General features: G+C 43.4%; 1 protein-coding gene and 1 long non-coding RNA gene across 6 annotated transcripts in view; one reads left to right on the forward strand and one right to left on the reverse strand.

The window, feature by feature from the left end:
* Positions 1 to 2,843: 2,843 nt before the first annotated feature.
* Positions 2,844 to 25,609, reverse strand: Msl3 (MSL complex subunit 3). 5 transcript variants are annotated; one of them, XM_076562096.1, is made up of 13 exons: positions 25,232 to 25,609; positions 22,371 to 22,453; positions 21,895 to 21,990; positions 21,487 to 21,587; positions 20,548 to 20,639; positions 19,882 to 20,007; positions 17,234 to 17,394; positions 15,682 to 15,840; positions 13,524 to 13,786; positions 11,895 to 12,004; positions 9,342 to 9,441; positions 8,564 to 8,648; positions 2,844 to 6,507 (listed from the first exon to the last, which is right to left on the reverse strand). In XM_076562096.1, exons 1-13 carry the CDS (start codon positions 25,289 to 25,291, stop codon positions 6,408 to 6,410), a joined length of 1,536 nt encoding a protein of 511 aa, XP_076418211.1. In that variant the 5' UTR covers positions 25,292 to 25,609; the 3' UTR covers positions 2,844 to 6,407. The 5 variants fall into 5 exon arrangements, with proteins under 5 accessions (XP_076418211.1, XP_006994379.1, XP_076418212.1 ...); XM_006994317.4 differs by lacking the exon at positions 25,232 to 25,609 and adding an exon at positions 23,913 to 24,182; XM_076562097.1 differs by lacking the exon at positions 25,232 to 25,609 and adding an exon at positions 23,077 to 23,699.
* The window catches only part of LOC121825877 (uncharacterized), a 31,191-nt gene continuing 28,690 nt past the window's right edge, over positions 24,304 to 26,804 (forward strand). The window contains exon 1 of the long non-coding RNA XR_006068245.2: positions 24,304 to 24,663. This is a non-coding gene — a long non-coding RNA (uncharacterized LOC121825877). The remainder of the gene's footprint in view (positions 24,664 to 26,804) is intronic.

Here is a 26,804-nt window from a genome sequence, read left to right on the forward strand (position 1 = left end):
TGGAGATATGACTCAGTCAGTAGGGTGTTTGTCTAGCAAGCACAATGTTCTGGGATTGACCCCCAACACTATATAAACCAGGCATGGTGGTACATGCCTACAGTCCAAGCACTCAGGAGGTGGAAGCAGCAGGATCAGAAATTCAAGGTCATCCTCATGTACATAGGAAGTTTGAAGCCAGCTTGAGCTACAGGAGACTGTGACTCAAAAACAAACAAACCAACAAACAAATTAAAAAATCCCAGAACTGCAGAGATATCAGCTGTTTTGAAGTATTTCCTAACAGTGACTTGAGTTCCACCTGCTGGACTTGAGGCATCTATTTCCCAACATTTTTTTTGAGACAGGTTTCTCTGTGTAGATTTGGAGCCTGTCCTGGAACTTGCTTTGTAGACCAAGCTGGCCTTGAACTCACAAGATCTGCCTGGCTCTGCTTCCCAAGTGCTGGGATTTAAGGCGTGTACCACCACCACCTGGCTTCCCAACATTCTTTAATGTACCTATAACAACCCTGTTCATTTAGCATTTATGTCACAGTTCTTACTTAACCACATGTAACAAAGGATTTGGATACAGAGATATTCTGGTACTGTCTAGGAAGGCAAATATTAGTAAAATTCTTGAATATGTGGGTTGGTAAGATAGCTCAGAGGGGCAAAGGCATTACCAGTCCTGATAACCTAAATTTAATGCCTGGAGTCCACATGGAGGAAAGAGAACAGACTCCTAAAAGTTGTCCTGGGACCCCATGTGCACACACACACACACACACACACACACACACACGTACTCATACATATACACAATATAAATAGGCATAAAATATTAAAAATAAAATATTCTCTCTTCTCAGGCACAAATAAATGTAAAATATTTTTAAAAAACAACTCAGGAGTATGGTTAAATCCTAGACAAATGTAGTCTATTTCTTTTGCAATCCAATCAGCCCTTCAATTTTAGAATTGGAATAAGGATATTTTGGTTTTTAACTGTGCAAACAATAAAGCCTAAACTTTAAAAAGGGGTGCTATTTCTTTAAGAGCAGAATGAAGCAAATGGCCAAGCAGATGGCAGTTTTAAACAGTAAGAACCCTGGAGGACACGGAGGACACGTGGGAAGGATGGAGAAGGAGAAAGTGAAAAGCCTGCAAATTGACTGAATTTATCCTTCAGCCTCCCCACTACCCTCTGACTGATAGAACTTGACTATTGTATTTTCTCAAGTTGAAACAATTGAGGAACCATAATTTTAGCATCAAGACAGATCTCAGTGTGAATTCTACTTTGTGTCCTAACTAATGTATTTCTTTGATTATGTAAAATATATCTTCCTTATGCAGCTGTCCTGACAGGAAAAAAAATAGCATGCAGAAAGAATGTGCACAAAGCCTTCTACATCTGAATCTCATTCCCAGTCTTGTTTGATAGCCCACATCCCATCCCCTCCCACAACATTTGATAACTACCCTGTTCAAGATGCGGGCTGAGGACCAGCAGTGTCAGCAGCCCTGACACTCCTTAGAAGTACAGAGTCTAGGGCCCTTACTTGCCGAGTCTGAACTCATATTGTAACACAACCAAGTGTGAGCACCTTTGCTGTAAGATTCCTGGGGTAGACTGCTTCCCCCCTTCTCCCTCCCTCATTTCTTCCTCTCCTTTCCTTTCTTTCCCAGTGTGTGCACATTTGTGCATGCATGTGTGTATGGAAGCCAAATGTTGAGTCAGGTGTCTTCCTGGATTGCTCTCCAGCTTATGTTTTGAAGCACTGGACCCCTAGCTTACCAATTGGCTAGCCTGGCTGGTCAGTTTTCTAGGGCCTACTTTCCATATGGGTACAGACACCTGCCTCTCACTACACTACACTCAGCTTTCATAGGAGTGCCCAGGGACCTGAACTGACATCATCATGCTTATACAGCAGAAACTTTATTGGCTGAGCCATTTCCCCATTCCCTCCTCTTCATATCTCCCCTCCCCTCCCTTCTTTTTTCTGCTCATCATTTTCCTCACCTTGTGATGGAAGATGCAATCAGTGGGTTTTCCACACGTGATGCAAGCTGGTCACATGAACAATCTGGATAAAATTATGTAGGACAACCTCCCAGTTGATGCCCTGTCACTGTTCTGAGGGAGTGAGGCTGGGTAGGCAACATATCCAAGATCTTGCCGGTAATTCACTGAAAGAGGCTGCACACACATGCATGCTAGGCAAGCATTCCACCACGGACGGACTTATCACCTAAGCCCTCTTCTTACTTTTAAAAGACTTGTTACATACTCTAACTTGCGTAGCCCATTTCCCCTGCCCTCACATTGCCTACCCTCCTCCCTTGAGACACAGGCTGTCTTTGAAGTCACTCTATAGCTGAAGATAACCTTGAACTCCTGATCCTCCGTTCTTCACCTCCTGGGTGCTTAGATTACACTTTTAAAAAAATTAATTTTGTAATTTGACAATTGCATACATGAGGATAATATATTCTAATTACCCTCTACCATACACCTTTTCTTATCCACCTCCCATCCCTGTCACACACACATATACACACACACACACCCAATTCCTTTCCCAGATTCATGACGTCTGAATTTGTTTGGGGGGCCATTTACTTTAATCGGGGCCATCTGTGTGACAATTAACTCAGGACTTTCCACTGGAAACTGGCACAGTCAAAAGTGGGTACACAACTGAGGCCACTGACTTCCCCCTCGCTGTGAAGGTGGAGGGCACACTGCAGGTACACAGGCATCAGGCCAGCACCACATGAGCCAAATAAAGAGAAATCCTATTGTAGTAGGCCTCCCCCACTCATGACTGTCACAAAAGACCTGACAAAAGCACCTTAAGGAAGGAAGAGTTTATTTTGGCTTACAGTTTGAAGCGACACAGTCCATCACGATGGGGGAAGTCATGGCAGCAAGGCTCGCAGTCAGGAAGCAGAGATGAATTTTGGTATTCCACTCTGTCATTTTTATTCAGTCTGAGACCCCCCAACTCATGGAATGGTGCCACCCACATTTAGGGTGGGTCTTCTCTCTTCAGTTAAACTTCTTTGGAAGCACCTTCATAGAGTCATATCCACAGTTGTGTTTCCAGGGTGATTCTGAATCCAACCAAGTTGACAATCAAGATTAACCATCACTAATCTACCCCTGGCCAACCTGACACCTGAACACATCACTACATCATAACATTCCACCTCTGGCCCCTAAATTCTCATTTTCATCTCATATTCCAAAATGCATTTAGTCCTTCTCTAAAACTGCCCATAGTCTTTAACAGTCCCAGCAGTGTTAAACAGTCCAAAGTCTTATCTGAGACTCAAGGCAATCTCTTACTTGTAAACTTCTATAAAACCAACAACTTACAAAGTTTCAACATACAATGGCAAAGAATAAACATCCCCATTCCCAAAAGGAAGAATGGGGAGTACGACAAGGAAAGATGAGACCAAAGAAAAGACCAACACCTAGCAGAGCAAACACCAAATCCTGCAGCTCTATGTCCAGCATCTGGTGCTCATCTGGGCTTCAAAGAGCTTTGGTAGTCCCAGCTCTCCAGCTCGGCCATTTGCAGCACACACAGCTTCTGTCTTGGGCTGGCTCCACTCCAGTCTTGCAGCTTCCCTTAGGCAAGGAGCCACAGTTCAGGCATCTCCAACATCCTGGGGTCCACACTAAAGCTTGGACTTCATTTTCACATCTTCACATAATGGCTTCTCAGGGCTTACTTACAGAGATTCCAACCCGGCTACACATTGCCTGGTCTTGGTGCTTTCTGGAACTCTAGTGCAAGTTTCCATGACCCCTTCAGTCTTGCATCTTTCACACCTGTATGCTGGTACCATGTGGGTGACATTACACAGTTCTGCTGTGACCTGGCCTCCATAGACTAGTATATTGGCGTTTTGTGTGTAGACCATGGGGAAAGGCTTCCCTGGGTAACAGCTTTCCAGAAGTAGAAAATCCCTTCAGCAATAGTCTTAGTTTAGGATTTCTCCTTTCAAATGAATTCATATTTTCACAAAATGGAGTGTTTATTAGGTGGGGTCTTGCTTTCAGAATACCTTCCCTAATGTCTAATGCAGAGCACAAGATTTCTCTTTAATGCTGCTAATCTCTTTTAACAATTCCAGCTGCTTTCTCTGCATCTATCTTGCCTGTCCCTTTAAACTCATTCTGTTCCCCACCAAGCTGACACATCTGTCTTCTTTTGCCTCATTTGTGCTTTCCTTCACTGGAGCCCTGGATGACAGCAAAAGCCAGTAAACAAGACACAGCCCGAATGCTAACCTATCCTCAGATTCCTTCCACCAAGCAAAGGAGCTCATTACTATAGAATCTAGCCACACTCAAGTTCCCAAGACATGTCACCGATGACATGGACGGATACCAGATTCTTTGCCAGATTCTCACACAAATAGCCTGAAGCTCAATTCTCAACAGAGTCTCTTCCTCTCCAAAACCCCATGAGCCAGATCTCCACTGTCCATGCTTTTCTTGGCATTTGAGTTTTCAAAAACAGCACCAGAATAGCATATTAAATTCTGCTTACAGCACTCTTAAGATTTCTCTGGCTCAAAGTTCCAAACGCTTAGCTTTAAACCCATTCCAAATGCCCATGACCCACATGGTCAGGCTTAACACAACAGCACCACTTCTTAGTTCCAATGTCCTGTATCAGCTACGTTTGTGCTTGCTGTGACAAAGTACCTGAGAAAAGCATTGACTTTGGCTCCCAGTTTGATGGTCCAGTCCATTATGGCAGAGAAGGCACAGCAGCAGGAACATGAAGTCACTGGCAATACATATGTATTACACATGGAGTCAGGAAGTAGAAAGAAATGAATGCTGGGGTATCACTTACTTTCTCCTTTTCACTGCATTGGGAACCCCAGTCCATTGCATGGTGCTGGTCATATTCAAGATGGGTCTTTTCTCTTCAGTTAAAACTTTTCTGAAATGGTGTCATAGACACACCCAGAAGTGTTTCCACAGTAATTCTAAATCCATCACATTGGCAATTAAGATTAAAAAATCATATCTACCAAAACCTTGCAGGCTGCTCCAATCAGTCTCCACAAACCTGAATCTGTTAGCAACTAATTGCAGAAAGGAAGATGTCTACACTCAGGCAATCTAGAGGTAGTGAATCTTAGTAGTCAGTGATGCACAAGGCACTTTAATGGAACCAGTTCTAGTTAAAAGTCCTTAAGGCTCTTGTTCTTCATGAACAATGGCCTTTCAAAATTAAAGTCAACTGAGCTGAGCCATAAGAGAAGACAAGTGCTAATGTTTAATGCTTTTGTGACATCGGTATCCTTTCTAGTCATTTAGACCTCTCTAAACCATAGAGGGGGAAGGTATGCAAAAGAGGAAAATGAAGATTAAAAGGATGACTGCAGAGCATGTGAGCTGGTAAACTTAGAGAAGGATAAATCTGTGTTGGGCCCGTGAGGGCCCACAAAACAGCCACAAGTTGGCACAGAGTCACAGTGACTTCTCATAGCCACCAATAGTCATGATGCAAAGAGAGGCCAAAGCAAAAAAGGGAGGGACAAAAGGGTACAAAGAGACACAGAAGTTGTGAGCAAAGGTTACCCCACTGTTGCCCTGCAATAAAAAGAACGGGGAAGGCCAGAGCAAAGCTTCTCTTGCTTCTTTCAAACAAAACTGGCAAAGCTTTATTTAGATCACCCAAAATAACATTTTATAGAAAAGGAACTATAACATTACATAGCAGAGTATGGCTGTAAAATCTCAAACAAGACAGGCAATGCTTTATTTAGAGCAAGAAAAATAATGTTTCTGAGATAGGGAACTGCTACAAGCGAGGCACAGTTGCAAGTTCTCCTTTGCCATCAGTACCAATTCCCCCCTAAAATACTTTGAGCATACTTGGTGGCTTCCAAGCACAAGCTAAGATCTGTTGAACAGAAAACAAGTTTTCAAAACCATTTTGTTTAACATTAACAAATAATCAAACAATGTGCTTCTTGTGAACAACCAACTGCAATGGCTACCAGAACAATGTTGAACCTAAGTATACGTTCATGAACGTTTCCCTATGAACACAGCTATGGCTGTTTTTATCCTGCTAGCACACACAGCTTGTGCAGCAGTGTTACTTTGGAATACGTTCAGGCACCCAGGAAGTAATCATTACATTAAAAAAATCATTCATTCATTCATTCATTCATTAAATCGACCCAGATAGGCATGGACTACCATGCTGAGCTCAGAAAGTAATTCTTAACAGAAATAACAGTATGTGAGCAACTCAAACAACAGAGCCTGCCCCTGTCAGAGAAACCCCGGGGTAGGCCCACCATCTCATTAACACTTCACCTGGAACCTAAAATATAACGCCACATAGTGCAGCTATTTTTTCCAGAACAAGGAAAACTTTAATAAATTGCCCTGGGGTTCTTGGTGCTGTAGTGTGCCTCACAGGCAGCAACATAAGCTGACTCCGGGAAGAAGTCATCATGGTATTCTGCTAAAAACCTAGAGAAAGCAAAAGAAAGGCACTAATGAGCACCATACAAAGAACTGAACACCCTGAAGCTAAGTATTAGCTTTCAACCCGCTTTCACATTCCACCTTGTTTGTGTACTGGGAAGAAAACATGCTTCTAGTCTTGCTTCTCACTTGATTACTTCCACAGCACCCACTGAACTAGTTCCTGTCAATCACTACGCATCTGAATCTCTTCATCATCAGTGTTACAGAACAGAAAACAGAACCTGAACTTGATTAGGTAGCAATCTGATTACATACATGCATCTGTGAAAAATAACCTCAATAAGTATTTCCTGTTTTTCAAACTCTAAAAATAATACATGGCAAATGCAATAAATGTGACTTAAGAAATTCACAGAGCTTATACAAACTACCAATACCAGCCCTTTGGATACTAATGTGCCATACCAAGAGGTTAGTTGTAAGTCTGGATGACAGTACCACAGCATCCCAAAAGACTGGTATGTCTGCAGATGGCTGGTAAAAAGTGGCAAGTCACTTAAGAATCTGCAATACGCTGATGATGGGATTCCAAGTGAGAGGCATGCCTGGTGGCTCCAGCCTATAATCTAAGCACTTGGAACTACCTTGTGATACCCCATCTCCAAAAACAAAACAGCAATAAAACAAAGCAAACAAACCCACCAGATAGAAAACAAAACACGTTCCAAGTAAATTTGGACAGCTGTGAGTTCTACCATGAAGGACTTAACCCTGCTATCTCCCACCTGCCCAGATTCCTAAAACTGTCACACCTTTCTAAATAAGAAGCCATTGTCAAAAATTACTTGACAGCTAAGTGCTTTTTTTCTATGTTTGCACCTTCTTGAAGGTCATTGTTTAGTTCGCTGATTTGAATTGCTGCCATTGTCTACTTTTTTTAAAAGACGGTTTTTATTTACTCGTTGACAATTTCCTGCAACAGACCTTGATCACATCAAACCCCAATCTCCCCTCTCATAGCTTGGATACATTTTTAAAACATTTTCCTATGTTGACTATGTTTCCTGTGTTATTTCCTGAAGTCCTAACTTCTGCTTTATATGAGGAATACTTCAAAATCTGCATGCTTCCCTATACTAACTTGCAGTCTCGACACCATTTGCTTTCAGTGCAGAAAGTTTTATGTTAAATAGAATTGTGGGTTTGTCTGAAGGGGCATTTGGGAGAGAAGAGAGTATTTTTATAACTTGTTTTCAGTAAAATGTTGGAAAGTCTAATTATTTTCAAGGACATGTTATTCAATAATCCCTGTAAGAAAATACCTTTTCAAACTTTAAGACTAATTTCTCTGGGTACAGTACTCTCTACTCTTGAATATCCTAGACCATTCAGAATGGGGCCCAGTAGAAAGAAAATGGCTCCTTTTAAGGTCTAGTAGCTAGGCTGAGCTGGGTGAGGCAAGGTGAAGACCAGCCTTGAAGGACAAAGTAAGGACATAGCTAACAAACATCTGGATGGAACAGTGGGACTAACTGGACAATGGAATAAATATGGGCATCAGATCCACAGGTCAAATATTCTACTAGATAAGAAAATGACTAGCTATATTAGGTGAAGAAATCAACACCTTTCTCTGAATTCATAAATATCAGCACATATTTGGAGTGATTTGTTATAGTTCTAGGCTGATATTCAAGTTAACTTAGGTACACCCAACAACAAAGGCCACTGGCTATGGTACTCCTAAAGAAAAAAAATGTAAATTAATGTAAATCTTAAGTACTTGTACGTCAGAAAATTCGTTTTCTGCTTACAAGGTTATCCAGCTGGATTCTTCTAGTGACATGAAAATGTACCTCAGTGTGCTTGACTCAGAAACTGGAGACATGAAGGCTAAAAGAAACATGAAACTAACAAGCAAACAAACCAAAAAATCCCTTCCTACTTACCCTATCAGTCAGTACACACCACCACCACCACCACCACCACCACCACCCAATATGGAAAATATCAGAGCTACCTTCTGTGCGTGCTAAAGTTAAGCCTAGAAAAGTCACATTTGCTGGCAGAGGTAGGTGTGACAAGGTAATAAAAATACCTCAGAAAGAGATCAAAGTGCTTCAGTAAAGCCTTCAGATTCTTCTCAGAGAAGGACATCTTCCCAAGGATTTCTGGAAGTTTTACTGGATTAAAAACAAAAGCATATGTAGTCAGTAGAAGGTTACAATGGACAGGATTCACTGTGGGATCACCTGGGTTACTCTTTCTCCTTCGGGACTGAAATTAACACCTATATCAACAAACAGTAAGTTACTGAACAAAGTAGAGTGGAAAGTCAAGGATTACAAGCCCAACTTTTATGAAATGTAAAGTATACCCAATGCCTTTTCTTTGAAGAGGAAACCAGCTATCCACATTAGTGAGATGCTTATAAGATATCCAAGGGTTAAAAAAAGAGCCAAGCAACATGAGGCTGCTAGGCTGAGAGCATCATGAGACCCCACTTCCCTTTCATAATTTATAGGATGTGAATGGTTGTTAGGAGGGAGAGACGTTTTCATCAGTGACAAAGCCACTGGTAAACTGCTCTTGCTTCCTTCCTCACCCATGCACCTATAAACGACTGTAACGAAACTCATTATTTGGGTACACACACACACACACACACACACACACACACACACACACACACACACACACACACCATGCAAACAGAAGGATGAATAGTAGGGACAAGAGAGGTAATGGGGTAGTGACTATGATCACCATGCATTCCATACACATATGAAAATATCATAGTGAAAGCCACTATTGTAAATAATAGATGCTAATAAAATGAAAACTGGAAAGAAGACATAAAGAACAGGGAATCTTACCAAATAATCTCAGTAAATGCTGTGCACCATAAATGTATGAAGGGGGAGGGGGCTGGTCTCCTGGCGGATAATTGTCAGGCACAAGTTTCCAAGACAGGACCTACCAAAAAAAAAAAAACCACCATATGAATGCTTCCTTTACTCCAAATGGAGATATTTCTAGATATCTAAATATTATGACACTAAATCATATGGAGAGAATGAAACCATATTGCTACCTAATGAACACCAGCTTATAAAAATAAATGTGAGGGCCAGAAGGATGTAAAATTAGATAAAGAAGATCCTAGAATTTAAACTTCTCAGCATCTATTATCATCTGGGGAGACATTCCATAACGGTGGGGAAGGCATACAGACAGGATCAGAAGACTAGCTGCTCACACTGTGTCAAGTCAGGAAGCAGAGAGAGCAGGGAACTAAAGGCTTGGCCCAGTGATCTGCTTCCTCCAGTAAGCTTCACTTCCTGAAGGTTCCACAGTCTTCCCAGACAGCATTACCAGCTGGGGACCCAGTGTTCAAACACACAAGCCTCTGGGGGACATTTCACATCTATATCACCACAGTTCCCTTACACAGGAAACACTAGCAAGAGTATCACGAGTCCTTGTTTCCTTGCTATCTAAGTCATTATGGAAACGAACTTGAATCATCTCCGAGTGCCAACCTGGTAATTGGTTTCTTTGCCTTTACTCTGATGTTCAGAACTACAGATGGACTTGGGGCTTTGCTTAAAGCGAGAGCTGTCTTTCAGAACTCTCTGACGAGTTTCCCCAGCAGTACCTTCTCAATCAACAAACCAGCTTTCAGAATAGGGGATGTCTAATCTATTAACACGGAAGAAACAATGTTGCAGGAAATCCTCTATGAGAAAAAGCAGAAGGGTCCCACCCGTAAAACATTAGAAACGCTGGCACAGTTGATCCGAATAAAGAAACGAGACATTCACAAGTGCTGTGGGAGTCCAGAATGAAGGCCCCAGCTTCACTTCAGCTCCTCACGACCTTCATGTAGGTTCCCTATCTTATCCTTGGCAGTCAGTACTATCTGTCTTCACATCCACCGAGCATCTAACCCAGTTCCCACAGCGGAAACTCAGAACTGCTTCAGCAGATCAGAAGGCACAGATAGGCATTTGTAATCAGTAATGAGAACCACCTGTGCATCTTAACCAGCAACGTTGTCATCCAGCCCTTTCCCTGGCACAATTGGCAGCTGGTAATAGGAGAAAGGGACATAAAGGATTTGGATAAATAGTCCTGGTTAAAACCCACCATGGAAGAAGTCCTTGAGGTCCTTAAAGTCACTATGGATTCTTGAGTCCCTAGAGCCTGCTGAACGCCAGTTTACCACAAAGCAGTCTGCTCTACCATTAACCACTAGATGGCAGCACTGACCTAAGTAGAAATGGTCTTTACCTCACTGCTCTTTTTTTTTTTTTTTTTTTTTTGAAGAGCAGAGGGAGGGGAAACTGCCAGGTCAGGATATAATATATGAGCAAGGAATAAAAATTAAAAAAAAAAAAGGAAGAACTACTATTTCCCTTAAACACACAGCCTGTAGTGGCAAGGCTGTTCTCAGGCATTCACGATAATGGGCTTAAAGTCTAGCCCAATGCTGGCATTCAGCATGCTTTCAAAGAGATGACTATGAGGGTTACTATCCGTGGAGGAGAATCAGATGTCAAAAATGAGTCAGCAACTACACCCTGCTGCTCACATCTCATCCAATTGTTTGATGCTTATTTCTATATTGCCCCAAAACTGTTTATGCTTTTTGTTGAGGGCTGGACTGCTCAACTAGGAGCCTTTTCCTGAGACCCTGATGTAGGGAGAAGGAAGACAGTTTCTCCTCTAAAATAAGGTAAAATAAGATCCTGAGAAGCCAGCTCTTCCCACCCTGGGGACTATGGTTATCAGTCTCGGGGCCGCCGTGTACTCGGTCTGTGATGCTCTTGAGATACCCTGTATTCCCTTTGTGCAACACTGTTTGATTAGCTTCCCACTAACTTCCCACTGGATGACCGTTTCGGCTGACTCGGTCCTACTATATATACTTCTTAATGAGCGTGTGTGGTATAACACACAGCCTTTGAAAGACCTTCCAACCCCAAACGTTCTTATTTTCTCCATATCATATACTGTTCATATTTTAGTGTCCACAATAATGGTTTATTGAAACACAGAATATCTATCTCATTTACATATTGTTTGCTACTTTGCAGTTGATTGGTCTTAATAGGCATCACATGGCCCACAAAACCTAAACTATGTATTCTCAGACTCAAGAATAAAAGTACTGCTATGTTATACAAAACATAAATACAAGTCTTTCTACAGCTGAATGATCTTTAGGGTAAAAGGTCATTATACTTGTAAAGCTGGAGTCCCGGCAGTTTCCTCAGATTTGAAACCAAGAACAGACTATTAAACTGAATCCTCTCTGTCCTTGTGCGCTATTCTTTTGTAAAGCAACATAATACTTCAAGAACTTAGGACTGTGAACAACCACAAAGGGTAAAAGAACCTTTGGAGTTGAACGCCCACCACTCTACCTCATTTATTTCATTGGTTCTTCTCCCTTCGAAGCCAGCAAATACAGCACTTCCTTCCTTACTTGGAGTCAGAGGAATGGGGGAAGATGATCTGCTATGCACAGGCGTCTCTGCCAAAGAGAAAGTCGTAATTATTTACCCATAAAGTCACAGAGTGACTGAACTAGAGACACTCATTAGGACCCAGATAAACACTAGACCACAAATCTAAATCAGTTCTCAAAAGCTACAAACCTTTAGCAATATGATCCTCATCTTATCAAAAAAGTAGCACGTGGAATAACATTTTTAGCATGCTACTGATACATGTTACCACATGAGTCAACCTTGAAAAGTAAGCTGAAAGGGGCCCATCCCAGAGCCATGTATTGTGATTCCATTCATATGAAATATGCAGAATAGGAAAATCCAGGGACAGAAAGGAGATTCATGGCTCTAAGGAGGTGTGGGTGGGGTGACTGCTAATGGGTATGGCGTTTCTTGGGGAGAACTGATCATGTTTTGGAACAGATTGTGATATGGTTGCACAACTCTGTTAATACATTAAAAGCCACTGGATTAGACACTTTAAATGGGAAAACAGTAAGGTAGGGCCACTAAATTAGTCACTTTAAAATGATTAACTTGGATGAGGGAGATAGCTCAGAGGCTACGAGCATTGGATCCTCTTCAATTGCCAGCACCCACAGGGCAGCTCACAATTCTCTCTAACTCTAGTTCCAGGTTAGATCCGACACCCTCTTTTGGCCTCTGAGGGCACCAAGCATCCCCATGGTACATGGACATAGATGCAGGCAAAACATCTATCCACAAAAATAAATCTTAAAAATGTGGTTAACTTTATATGTGATTTTACCTAAATAAATAATGCCAAGAACAAACTGGAGTAGTATGGAAGTCAGAGAAATATCACTTCATTTTATCATTATTTATTTATTTATTATTCATTTTATTTCCTAGTTAAACCATTCCAGTTTTCATTCCATCAACTCATTAATCATGGACATACATTTTACATTATTCAATTTACATAAAATGTTCCAAATAAACAACTCCAAAGTGCCAACTAGATCGGTAGTTTCCAGAGTAGGTAGAGAAGGGCAAATGAATGGTTGCTGATGTATGTAGGATCTTTTGTTCTGTGATGAAAATATCTGAACTGATTTTGGAGATGGCTGCACCATTCTAACTATACTAAAAAAAAATCACTTTGAATTTTTACAGCATATGAGTTATATCTCCCAAGCTCTGCTAAAACCAGCCTCTGATTTGAGCACTTTATTCAAACCGATGTTTTACAGGTAAGTCTTGAAAACAGGAAGAAAAGTGTAACACTCTACTAGCCCCATTCATCTTGAAGATTCCAATAACTCCACCAGCTTACAAGAAGTAGCAGAGAGGGCGGGTGAAAGGCAACCTTAAACACAGAGCCCGGTCCTGCCTCCCCAATCCACAGAGCTATCCTGGCCAGTTGCCTCCCTATCTTCCTATGGATGTTCTACTCTTCTTCAAAGGTTAGAGCACTTGGGTGAGGTCCCAGGAACAGCACATACTTAATACCCACTTAGGGAGCCTAGGAACAAAGGAAAAGGTAGCTTTCCCCGGCCTGGGGATCTTAGAGCAACTCACTCTTTTCCAAGTGCAGAAACAGCTTCGGCATGTTGGCAGATGTGTCCTGCTGCCGGCGCTTGGGCTGAGGTGAGGAGCTACTCTCAGAGAGCCTGTCACAGTTGGTGCTGTGGCGAGTGGACCGCCTCAGAGACTGCAGGGCTTCTGGATCAGCTTTGCGCCTCTTGGGGGTGGCTGGCTCACCACTAGGAGGCTGGCTCTCTGTGGACTGTGGTGTGGATGGGTTCAACAAAGGCGGGCTAGGAGACAGCTCCTCCTGGCTCCTGGGCAAGAAGGACAGAGTCACTGGCGGCCTCTAAAGTTTTCTGCAAGGCCTCCCAAAGGCACATTCACAAACCAGCTCGGAGGGAGGAGCGAATACGTATCCCCACATATATTCAACACACATTTTTCTTAAACAGTCCCTAAATAGATAGGTCACTATAACTCTGCAAGGCATGCTGTTATTAGAGACTAGAATACCTCTTCTATATGTTTTAGAACAAGAGCTTTTGGGAGTGGGGGTTGGCCCTAGCCCAGAAAACAATTGCCAGTGTCTGGTGATATTATAGGGTTGTCACAAGTGAGGGCAGGTATATTGTTATCTAGAGGATAGAGAACAGAGTTACTGCTAAGTGTCCTACATCACACAGGATGAGCCCCAGGACACAATGTCTTCAAAATGTAAAAACTGCCAGGATGTGAAAATGGCCCAAGCATGTCAAAGTCTACCCCGGACTCTAGGAATCATCAGGTGTGAAGTAGACCATTTATGACTTCAACACAGGTCCCCAGTGAGTTTTGCTGGCTCTTGCCTAAGACGAAAGTGACATGAGGAAAGGAACAGAGAGAAGCCACCAAAAAGAGACAGTAGAGGGGCAGAGAGTGAGTCAGGAACCATAAAAGAGAGGGAGAAAATGAGAGACACACAGAGAAAGAGACAGCGACAGAGACAGGGAGAAGAAAGGCAGTCAATGCAGGGCACAGGAAATGAGAGTCTAGCATGATAGCCGTAGATAAGAGCAGATGCTGAGTGGTTTAACATAGAGGGATGCTACTTTAGTGCTAGAAAACTCAGTCCTCTGGGCATGACATGATCACTGCCCTCTTGGAATCAGAGCAGCTGTGATGAGCCCCATGAGATGCTCATAACCACTAACATTCCCTTGTGAAAGGCGGTAGGGCTCAGAAGGAACACAGAGCCTTCCCCCTTTGTGAGGATACTTAAGCCGTTAATGGGAGAGGAAGGCTCTTCTTCAGTGGTGTAGTTACCTGTAAGTAGCACATGTTCCTCTAGCTAGCCCCAGTTAAACTCATTCACTCTCCAAGCTCGACTTGAAAAGAATGGGTTTTTCCTCTCGGGCACAACATTCAGGAAGAAAAGAGAGAGGGCATGGCAGAATGCCTTAGACAGATGAAGGGCAAAGACTTTAGGTGAGGATGGATCCATCCTCACACCCACTGCCAGAGCAGAGAACAAAGCCTGCTTAGGCACAGAAGGAAGAAAAGCAGTAGTGAAAGAAAAGTAGGGAACTAAGCTATACATAGGGCCAAAGGTTGCTGGCCCCTTGCAAACAATATCAGGAACTGCTCCCCACCAGGGAGACCGACATTCATTCCATACTACAGATGGGAAGGCAAGAGGCTCAGAAAAAGCTGCCCCAAATCACGTAGCAGCAAGTGAGGGATGTCAGCTGCACTTTCACTTTCCACCCTTCTGGCCCATGGTGCTTCTACCCTCTTCCCTGTCTTCTGAAAGATGGGACAGCTGCTCAGACTCCATTGATAAAGTTCTATCTACTCAGGAATCTTTTGTCTGTCCTGGTCTTGCTATGTAGTCCTGACTAAGCTGGAATTCCCTCTAGAGACCATCTGTCTCCAAATTCATAGCAGTCCTCCTGCCTCAGCCTCTTGGATGCTAGGATGACAGGCACGTGCCATCATGCTTGGCTACCCTGGAATGTTTACTTGGGAAAAATCTTTCACAACCATGAGAATGTGAGTGAAGATCTAGCTTACCCATGAATAAAAAGGAAGTACCAGAAAGAACACCCAATGTTTCCCTTCCTCCAAACATTCCGGCCCCCATAGCAGCAGATGAAATACTTCCAAAAAGACATTAGCCATGCCAATGCTGACACGTGAGGGGGAAGGCGCACTTCCACATTGTCTAACTCACCTATTAGTTGTGGTGGTACTTTCCTTAATAGGAAGAAAAAATTTAGACGATGTCACCTTTTTATATTGAGCTTGTTCATATGGGTAGAGCAAAACCAACGGGAGAGTATAATCAAAGGTAATTCGTAGTCCATCCACCATCTCCTTACAAAGGTCAACACTAGGAGGATTGAGAAAGAAAAGATAAGTCGTCAGAGACTCAGTAAAGTCACAGGTATTTTCCAAACTTTGCAATGAAGGTGTACATTTCTTAAGAGGGCAGACTTACCTTCATTTTTATTTATTTATTTATTTTGAGGCAGGGTCTCACCATGTAGCCCTGGCTGGCGTGGAACTCACTATGTGGATCAGGCTAGCCTCAAGCTCACAGAGCTCTACCTGCCTCTGCCTCTTGAGTGCTAGGATTAAAGGCGTGTGCCACTCAGCTGAGAACAGACTTTTAAAACCTTATATATCCACTACCATATAGAAAGAATGAACAATCTATAGATGCTAATAATGAAAAAATAGGGAAATATAGGTCCTAATATAAAATGCAGGCAGTATGCTAATAACTTAAATGTATCCATGTAACACAAGTGGACAGGTTTAATATAACATGAGGCGTCCCAGCAGCCCAGTGCTCCTGGCTCCTGTTTTAACTGCCATACTCTACCTCCCAAACACTGGTCCTGCCAAGTCATGAGGGTACAGTGGGATTTGAGAAACTCCACTCGACTAGAATAGAGCATTGTTTGGGGCTGGGAAGGTGGCTCAGCGGGTAAAAGTGCTTGCTGTACAAGCCTGACAACTTGAGTTCGGATCCCCAACATCGACTTAAAAGCTAGATGCAGTGGTGCACAACTCTGTAATCCCAGAGTGCCTGTGGGGAGACAAGATACCAAGACAGAAAAATCTCTGGAAATTCAAAGACTAGCCAGAGTGGTGTACCCAGCAGTGAACACCACCAGAGACTGTCCTAACCAAGGCAGAAGGTGAGGACGTACACCAGAGGTTGCCTTCTGACCTTCAGATGTGTGCCATGGCACACCTGCACTCAAACTCATACATACATAAATTAATTTTAAAAAATGACCAGTCACAAGCAACCTTTGATCCAGTTCTCATTGCCCAGTTTGCTTCCTCACGTAGACAGTTCTTGTCCAAAGTGGTATCCCTGAAAATCCTGGTCTTGGTGACAAGGTCATGCACAATCAAGCCAGGTCTCATGCGGAATTATCAAACACTTCACAAAAATCACAATAATTTCATATTACACTGACAACTGAATGAATAATCAGCCAATCAGCTACAAAATAAAAGATGAATTCAATAAAGTGGAACAGAGAAAAGGATCCACTGTTCTAAACTGTAATATACAGAAAAAAAGCTGAGGGTATAGATGAGTGGAAGAGCATTTGCCTAGCATGCTTGAGGGTAAAGTCAATCCCCGTACCACACACACACACACACACACACACACAAAGCCAAAACTAAACAAAACACTTAACAATAATAACAACAAAACCCAAACCAAAGACAAATTCCAAAGACTCAATACCCCAGCTACTCACTTCTTTTCTGCCGGGACATAGTGCACATTCATGTGTGTATGCATCATGGCATGATGGTGACGAGGCCTCTCATTGGCTGAAAAGGCTGCATTGATAGCAAAATGCTTCACATAGGATTCCAAAATTGTTATGATGTTGGTCTGGCATGGAAGTTTCACTAACTGTTAAGAAAAATATAATCATCTGATACTCACATTCCATTATAATCAGACATATATTCCAAGCAGGAGTAGCTAAGGTTTTATCAGTTGAACGTTCTCAGTTCTGCTCAAGAACCTCTTAAATAAATATGTCTTGAAGCTCTTTAATAATCCCTCCTTCCACTGATCATGTTTGCATTCTACTATAGTCTTACTGTTTTGAATACATAGAAGTAGTGATCCTCAGGCTTAGCATTCTATTCAAAAATCTGGGAAAACCTCTCAAAGTATAGCCAAGAGAGGTGCCCCTATCCCACCAACTAAATCCCAATCTATCAATCTTATTCTTGTATAATATTAGAGGGACCAGTCTTAATATTATACATCCCAGGGGCTCAGGAGAAAGAACTACTAACGGCGAGGACTATTTTCGGGAAATAGAATCTCAGCATACCGAGCTCTATAGTCCACTTGCTTTAATTCCTCTGGCATAACATCCTTTATACACAGCTTCAGTTCTGTTCTCATGTCTGGCTCCTTTCTTGCCTAATTTCTCTTCATATTTTTCTACTGCTCCCTCTCAGTTCTATCATAATTCTCTTGTCTTAATTCTGCCTCATCTAGGTCCTTTTCACCTTGTTCTTATCCAGCTAGTATTTCCCCATCTGACTCTTCCTCATTTTCCATCTCGTTCCTCTAATACTCTCTTCTAGCCCTTCAATGTAGTTCTTCCCCATCTCGTTTGTTCCTCTCAAGTTCTTACTCATCTTTTTCTTCCATTCTCTTTTCTCTTCTCCATCCCCTTGTGCCCTGGAAGTCCCCGTATATACATACATACATATATATGTATATGTATGTATGTATGTGTGTGTGTATATATATATATACATATACATATACATATACATATACATACACACACACACACACACACACACACACACACACACACACACACTCTTACAAGGAGTAATCCCTTGGCAGTGCAAAGCCAGGCTTCCAGGGTCAAATGGAGGGGTGATAAGAATCACATAGAGAGGCAGTAATTGTTAATTATCATTTGCAACCCAAAAGGGAAGTGACTAATGGGGAAATGAATTAACTAAAGGCTAAATTTGGGTAATATCTAGGAAGAGGGATCTTATGTGCTCACTATAGTCTTAAACGTCATTGGTAGAAAAATGTTAAGACTGTAAGTTGCTAGGTCAATGGGAAAAAATAAAACTGCCTTCTTTTTTCCTGTGGCTCCTATCTGTCCAAGCTATCTGCCGTTTTTCTGCAGGGTGGGGGGAAGTGTGCTCGGTCGTTAGGCAACCTGTGTACAGCTAGATGCCTCTGGTGATAGTTAGAGGGATATCTGGAGCTAAGGTAAGATTTGGGAAAGGAGGAAGTTAAGCTTAATTGGCACATCCGCCAGGCCTTCTCAAACGGGTAGCCTGGATGCTTAAGTCTGTTTTTAGAGAGTACAGAGGTATCTCTGATAAGGTACTTCCCTCCGTCTGGGGATAGACCTGGCTGGATGCTGCCAATGGTGATAATTACAGGGAGGCTTGAACTGGGGTTTGGGCTGAGCATAGCTGTTAGTGCAGAAGGTTATCTAAATATTCCTAGAAGTGGTTAGGTAAGGAGTTAGAGGTCTATAAAGTTAGTAAGGCTGTAAGAAAGGAGGGTCCAAGCTAAATTTTGTAAAGCTATTACTTAACATCCACCTGACCTAGGTGGTGTCTCCTTGTGGAATTTATCTTAAATCAGAAGACTTGAATGTGGGCTGTTATTACTGCTAGTCCTTGAAAGTGGCTAAGGGAGATATCTGATTCCAGAGGAAGCCTTTCCTGAGGCTGTTCTCCAAATACCTGGAATGTGTATGTCCAGAGAGTGATCAGTCCACACTGTTAGCCCTTCTTAGGGAAAAATCAATTGGGAAAATTATGAAGGTATACATGATTTTCATAACAGAATACAGTTGATAAAAACAAGCCAAGTAACATCAAAAGCTCCTTGGAATTTGGCTTCCTCTGAAGGAAATCCTTGATCTCTCCAGGTAGTGACTTTGCCAGAACCAGCTGAGTTCTTATGATATATCCCTGCAGCCCGCAGCATCTTATCACCTCTCTTTTTGAAACAGGGTGTGTTGTGTCACTCTGGCTGTCCTGGAACTCTCTATTTAGAGCAGGCTAGCCTTGAACTCAAGAGGTCTACCTGCCTCTACCTTCTGAGTGCTTGGATTAAAGGTGTGCACCATCATTCCTGGTTTAAATCCCAATCTTAGTTGAAGTCCAGGTATCAGAATTCTGGAAAGCCCCTTGAAGGACTCAAATGGACAGCATAAGGTATACAAGTCTTAAGTTATACAAGAACCCAGCACCATTGGTAGTCAGTTTTAGAACTGGATCAAGTACAAAATTGGAAATGAAACCACCATCGCTCCACACTGCCTAGTGTTTGACACTGTGACCACAAAATGCAGCCAAGTAAAAGCACCCTGAACAATCCATTCCTCCAGCATACCCGTTTCCTCCTGTTGATATAGTAACAGTCATCTTCAAGCTGCTTCTTGAGAACTTCAGGGATATCTATGGTTATAGTTCTTTCATCCATGTCCTTTCTTGAGCGCAGCGACAATACTTTTTTTTTCTGCAATATCACAATTCCATTTTTAATTAATGAGAACAACGGGAATGGCTACCACATGAGTCTGCTATGCAACCAAGCTAGTTTATTCACAACAGTCATATCATGCCACATGTCCTCTATTAAAACACAAAGACATAAAGATAGGTATACCAAGTGTTCAAGTGCTTTTCACAGCATTAACTAGATTGCAAAGTCACTTTTGTTTCTTCCTCATTTATGATTACCATTGGGGTTTATGTCTAATTTGGAGGAAAGCAGAAGCCAATCTCTATTATGCACAGTTAAAAATTAATCATTATAAAATCTAGTTCACAATCTTACTTAAAAAAAGATTATAGTTTATGGAAACGTCTGTGGGTATAAAGAGTAGATGATGCTCACACAGTGACTATAAACAAAGGCTGTCTTTTCTTTAAATGTCATAGAAAATTCATAATACTCATCTGAAAGATGTATTTTTTGAAAAGAGTTCCAACCCTGAAAATTTTGCCACTACCATATATACCAAAGACAAAGTTTCTACAATAAAAACTTCAGTACCGCTTTAGTCTTTACTTTAATACGACGCTGACGATGTTCTTTTATTTCTTCATTCTTTTCTCCACAGCTTTCATGACAGGTACTGCTTATTGCTATGTAAAACAAAAACATCAGACAAACACACATTACATACTTTGACAATCCTTACATTTACAAATTTTTAGGTGGCGCATGCACTTGACTAAGAAGAATGGTCTGCAGTTCTGCATACATTTTAAATCCTAAACACAAATACTGTACCTTTCGGAACAGAAACTTATTTTGATAAATATAACTCCAATTTCAATGGATACAAAAATCACACGAGCTAATGATCTGAAAGTGTTTCACCAGCTAGGATCCTATGGTTCACTGTTGGATTCATAAGTGGTGGCAAGGCCCTGGAGGTATCAAGAAGAAAATGGACTGTGAGAAAGGATCTGTGCGGGCTTGCTGGCTGAGATGAAGGTGGTCACTGGGAAGACTCCCACGGAGTCTTAGACTGACATGCTGACTGGTCATATTGACTGCTACTGTAATTGTCTAAAATAAACCGAGTGCATGTTACAAGGATGTTCCTTCCCTTATGATGGAGTTATTCCTAAATTGATGAAAATACAAGTAGTCTACTGAATATCATAGCTGACAACTCTAAATGTACTCAGAACACTTACATTAGCTGACAGTTGGGCAAACTCATTGAAACAAAGCTTACCTTATGGTAGTATTAAATATCTCATGTATTTTATTGCATATTGTACTGAAATTGGAACAAGAAAATAGTATATTTTCATACCATCATAAAGTCAGCAAAATCTTAAACTGGAGAACATCTGTATATTATGAGTTTGCACTATTTCCCTTTCTATAATTTCAATGACTCTTTCTCTCAGTCTTGGAGGTCTAAAGAGATTACATGAAAATGGTTTTAGTTAAGGAAAATAAAGTCAAGACACTCACAGTTTTCGTCATTTTGAGTTTTTTCTTTAATTGGCACAGTTTTTAAGACAGAGTCGACACCGGGCAACCTACAGCGCCTCTTCTTTCTTCCTGTACCTCTCCTGAAAACGATAAAAACAATTAAAATAAAATTTCAGACTGGTATAGGAGTTGGACTCCACAGAGGACATGATAAATAATAATTCTTAAATCAAACTTCAAAACGTAATGGCAATCCCCTCTACCAGATGGACAACAATCATTCTGTAAAACATCTATGATTCTATAGAATACTATAGAAACTCTTCATTTACCTTAAATATGTAAGATTAATGAAATCTGTCATTTTATTACTTTTTTATCATAAAAATCCAACACAGTAAAAAAACATACTGAATAACACTTCCATCAAAGTTTTTGTATCCTTACAGGCGAGCTACTGCTTTTTTGGCCAATTTACGCTGTAACCTCCGATTTTCATCTGTATCACGAAGCACATGATCCTCGGCTGCCCATCTATCCCAACTAGTTGAGAAAAGGAAGAGGATGTAAGTCAGTATTTCGAAACAAATGAAATTAATTCTGAAAAGCATCGTGAAGAAATGCCTCAGACTTGCTTACATTTTAGAAAGCCATATAAAGACTTCAAAATCACCAAAAGGGCACCAAGAAAGCACAAAGGAAACTCAGTTACACTTACTAGGATTTCCAATGATTACTCACAGGTAATCCAAACATACATAACAGACTTTAAAGTAATTATGCCTCAGAATACGAAAGCTTTACAAACAAAGCAAAAGCAGGAAATTAAACTTTTCTACAAGTGTTTCTAAAACGTAAGGCTACAAAATTAGTATGCTACAAAGCAGATTACTATTTAGTCTGATTGTAACAAGTTCACTCACCTTCTGTTCCAACCATTAAAATGTATCAGATATTCTGGAATCTTTCTTCCCTTTTCGTCTTTCCCGACAATAACATCGACGATCTGAAACCAGGAAATACTGCTCACGAGTGGCACAACAATCCAAAAATTGTAAGTTAGGTTAAAAAAAAAAAACTAGATCACAGTCCCTTTTTAAAGGAAAAGAAAGAACTCATTCCCTTTTTAGATTCGTTCCCTTTTTAGAGAGCAGGGTTGTAACATTCTTCAACATATTTTTTCCTTTGCCTGAGTGGTTGCCTCAAAATAGGAAACATCCGTCCAACCAACCCACGATTGGTCTCTTGAGTTTGAGACCGGGGTGAAGCTTCTGAAGCCATTGGTCGGTAGATTTGTCATTAGCGAGGACCCAGACTAGAAAGAGCAGCCCTGAGACCTCTGGGAGTTGTAGTCACTCTGACCTTGCCTTGTCCAGTGTCCAGCCAAGCTAGCTAGAGACTTCCACAACTCTCTCCCATCCCCCTAATAGCCCTGCATCCCCCGAGGGGACATCTAGTACAAGTAAACCGGCACATCCCTCCCTCCCCTTAGCGATGCCGCAAGCTGCAGGAAAGGCCGAAGGATTTAAACAGTGATAAGAGTTGCAAGAGAGACCAGAGTACATAACCCAGCCCAGATCTTGGGGTGGCCCACAGGACAGCACCACTTAAACATCGCTAAAGACGCACCTGGGGCTGTTCCGAGTTGTCTCCGCCACCAAGGACTTCGCCTTGGTGGCTGGAAACACTGACGCTCGCCCCGACCCCCAGCGCGCTGATTTTCACCCTCTTGGGGGCTCCGGAGCACTAGGTGCCCACTCAAGCCCACCACTTAGAAACTGAAAACTGCAAGCTATAGCTCAGCCCCTGCTGACTGAGCTGGATATAGGCCACACTGGATTCTTCCCTAGCTCTGTCGGTCCCCTACAAACCCTTCAGAAAGTCAAAGCGACTGAGCAACCCTGGGCCCCTCCCTCCCCCCAGGGTGACAGTTAAATGCCTCTGATCCTAAACTCGTCTCGAGTCCGGGACCATTATGTCACCAGCTGACAGCTGCCAATAACAGAGGCCAGGGTTGAGGGGTTGAGGATGTGGGTGGGTCAGATGGTCAGGTGTCCTCGAGGGAGCCCACGCGGCGCTAAACCGCATCGGACAAGGAGAGACTTATCGCAAAAGCAGAGGCCTCAGGCGACAGTCCTCCTACATCAGGCACCCGAATTGGCGCTCAGCGATCAAAGCGCCATCCAGGCCTAGCAACCGCGTAAGCGACGCGACACGACACACGACACGACACGACCGGAAGCGGAAGCAGAAACGGAAGCGTCGTGAGTTCTTCCTAGTTAGGGCAGTTGAGCGCGTAACGCGTCTCGCCAGCGTCCCCTGCCGTCACGGGCTGCTCCGCGCAGGCCGAGGCGCACCCTGGTGGCTGTCCAGGACTCCGAGCCACTTGTCCTCCGCGGGCCCCTTTGCCTCCCATTCCCGGGGCCCAGACCCGCGCCTCCTCCCTGTCCCCCCCGCGGCGGCACCTTGGCATCGTACAGCACTCGCGCCTTGGTGGGGTCAGGCTCGAAGCACAGCACTTTCTCCCCAGAGTGGAATTGAAATTTCATGCCCTCGCTCGCGCTCATTTGCTCATCGTGGCGGAGGGCGAGGCTCCGGGGCGGGCGGAGCGCGCGCGGTGGGGGAGGACGGCCGGGGAGGCGGCGCTCCGCCACCGGGGGGGCCCGGGAGTGGCGGAGGCTATGACCGCCCCGCCCTCGGCCCCTCCTCCGGCCACCCCGCGCCACTGCGGGGACCTCGGCCGTGGCGATGGAAGCGCGCGTCCCCGCCAGGGCTCGTCCCCGCCTGCCCCCTCTGGGGCTCCGTGAGGGGTGCGGGCGGGGAGCAAGACCCCTCGACCGAGGTCTTCCTGCATAACGTCTCCTCTCGTCCCCATGGGCTAGGGTCCCCGAGGCTTCCAGGCTGCGCCCACGTGTGCGCGGGGCGGTCACCCCGGTCGCGCGCTCTCCGGCCGGGCCGTAGGGGTCTCTTAGGGAGACGGCTGCTCTGGGGTAGTCACCAGGCGCCGGGGAGGCTGGATGGCGTCTGCCCCCTAGAGCCTCCTGGCCGCGCGCACGCGTCAGCCCCCTCGGCAGAGCTGCGCGCCGATGTGTGTGGCCACGCGAGAAGGACGCGGTGTTGGAGCTGGCCGGAGTCAGGCAGTGGCCTTGGGCGAGGGGAGGAGACATTCCGGGCAGTGAATAGAACATTCTGTCATCCTTCCGAAAGGACCAGCAGGTAGCAGCAGGCCTGAAGGCCCCAAGTGAGCAGTGGGCAGCTAGGCAGATGGGTCTTTAAAGGGTCCTTAACTTCTTATGTGTCAGTTTCCAGCACTCTTGAATTGCTCCCTCACGGTCTGTCTTCAGTGGCTCAAAAACCTCCCGAAGAGTGGAAGTACTATTGAGGCCGCTGTTAACAGGATACCTGCACAGAGGGGGTGTTCAGTAAATACTCCCTGAATGAATGGCCAGGGGATAGGAGACTTGCAGCATAGACCGTCAGCAACGGGGAGGGCGGTGCTGCCTGGTTTCTTTCGTAGTTACTGGATTAAGACCCAGCTGGAGAGCAGAGCAGAACGCAGTGAGGTTCATCTCGGCAGTTTTAGTGAACTGCCTGGTTTCCCACTGTATTCTGTTCTTGCTTCCAGAAATTTGCACACACACACCCCCACTCCTTTCTTCACCTGGTACAGAGCATACATCTTTCACATTTCCACATGGGCACTTCCAAGAGAACCCCCACCCAGGCTTCCCGAGAGGATTCATATACCCACCCCTCCAGTGTTCCCTCCCAGCACTCTACTTACCTGTGTCTTGCTTTTACTGCTTTGCTGGAGAATGGGTTGTTCATTTGCAAGATGCCCCATTAAGATGGTAAGCTGCTTGAAGCTGGAGGTTGGGGGTGTCTCATCCAGTTCATCATTGTATACTCCTGGCACACAATGAATATGTAATGAATGAATGAACAGGTTGCAGATTTATGAAGTCGAATCCATAAAACTCAGTTGCCAATTGGATATGAAGGAGGGGAGGGAGTGAGGAATCTTGGGAGACCTCCAGGTTTTCTAGCATAAGGAGCTGGGTGAGTGATAGCTCCACTGGCCAGATAGGGGCTAGGAAGGAGGGACAGGTTTGAGGAAAATGGCCAAATGATGACTTGTATCTAAGCTAATATAGTTCATAAGCCAGAAGTGAAACCCTGATTCTCCAGGGATGTGGGCAGTAGATGGTAGTGTTCTCTGCAAATGGCAGGGGCAGCTCTGAAGCACAGGTAATTACTTGTCACGTGTAAACCACAGCTGAAGTATTTTGGTTTTTCTTGTTCATGAACGGAAAGTTCCACTCCATGCTCTAACCTTTGGTGGGGGAGTGAATTCTTTTGTTTCTATTCATTCCCATCCTTATGTCATGGGTCACTCACTGTCTCTTTCTCTGCCCTCCTCTATAAAATCCAAGGATGATCTCTCTCTCTCTCTCTCTCTCTCTCTCTCTCTCTCTCTCTCTCTCTCTCTCTCTCTCTCTCTCTGTGTGTGTGTGTGTGTGTAATTCTGAGAATGGTAGCCCTCTTGCAGCCCTCTTTTGGGTTAGAATCCACAGGAGAGTTCTCCATCTCTTACACAAATGATCTGCCCAAATGAAGAACTCAGTGTACTCTGTAATTTATTCTCTGTGAGTCCCAGTCCCATGAATGCTACTTTCTGGTGTGACCTTGGACAAGTAATTAGTCTCTGTGAGATGGTTTTGTTATACTTAAGCAAAAGATAAGGGTGTCCTACTTTATAAGGAGTAAGCAAAGCATTCAGTGTTCATGGCTTTATTTAGTACCTGGTATATAAATGCTGGGTAAATGCTTAACATTAGGTATTTCCTATTAATTCACCTGGTCTCTCATTCATTTGTGCAATAAATATTGAGCCTCCTGGGTGTTAGAAACATCAAGCTGAGTATATACATTACTCCTGGCTTCTAGGATGGCAGAGCACTAAGTAAGCAAGTTGGAGCCTTCTGCATACCACCATAAAGCTAGTGTGGAATAGAGGTGGCACACGTCCTTATTTTTACCTAGGAGGAGGGCACTGTCAGAAAAACCTTGGAAAGTGAAATGTGTCAAAGTACTTCCACATGACAATCTAACCAGTTAGATCCCAGCCCTATTCTTATCAATCAGATTTTTGTTTTGTTTTGCTTTAATTTTGTTTTGTGATGGAGTCCTGCTGTGTTATCCAGGCTGGTCTGGAACTCTTGAACTCAAGAGTTCCTCTTGCCTCAGTTTCCCCAGTTGCTGTGGTTGCAGACCTGGTTTTGCACTCTCAGCGTCAAAGCCTCGTGTTTTTTTTTTTTTCTGATGTTTGCTCTTCCTCCAGCACAGAATGGACCTCC

The sequence above is a fragment of the Peromyscus maniculatus genome, chromosome X, assembly GCF_049852395.1.
Source record: "Peromyscus maniculatus bairdii isolate BWxNUB_F1_BW_parent chromosome X, HU_Pman_BW_mat_3.1, whole genome shotgun sequence".
NCBI lineage: Eukaryota > Metazoa > Chordata > Mammalia > Rodentia > Cricetidae > Peromyscus > Peromyscus maniculatus.

Coding starts and splice junctions, on each gene's coding strand:
- Msl3 (XM_006994317.4), bottom strand. CDS start 24,014: ATGAGCGCGAGCGAGGGCATGAAATTTCAATTCCACTCTGGGGAGAAA. Junction 20,640..21,486: donor AACTCAAAATGACGAAAACT/GTGAGTGTCTTG, acceptor TGTTTTACATAG/CAATAAGCAGTACCTGTCAT. Junction 15,841..17,233: donor TATGTCCCGGCAGAAAAGAA/GTGAGTAGCTGG, acceptor CAATCCTCCTAG/TGTTGACCTTTGTAAGGAGA.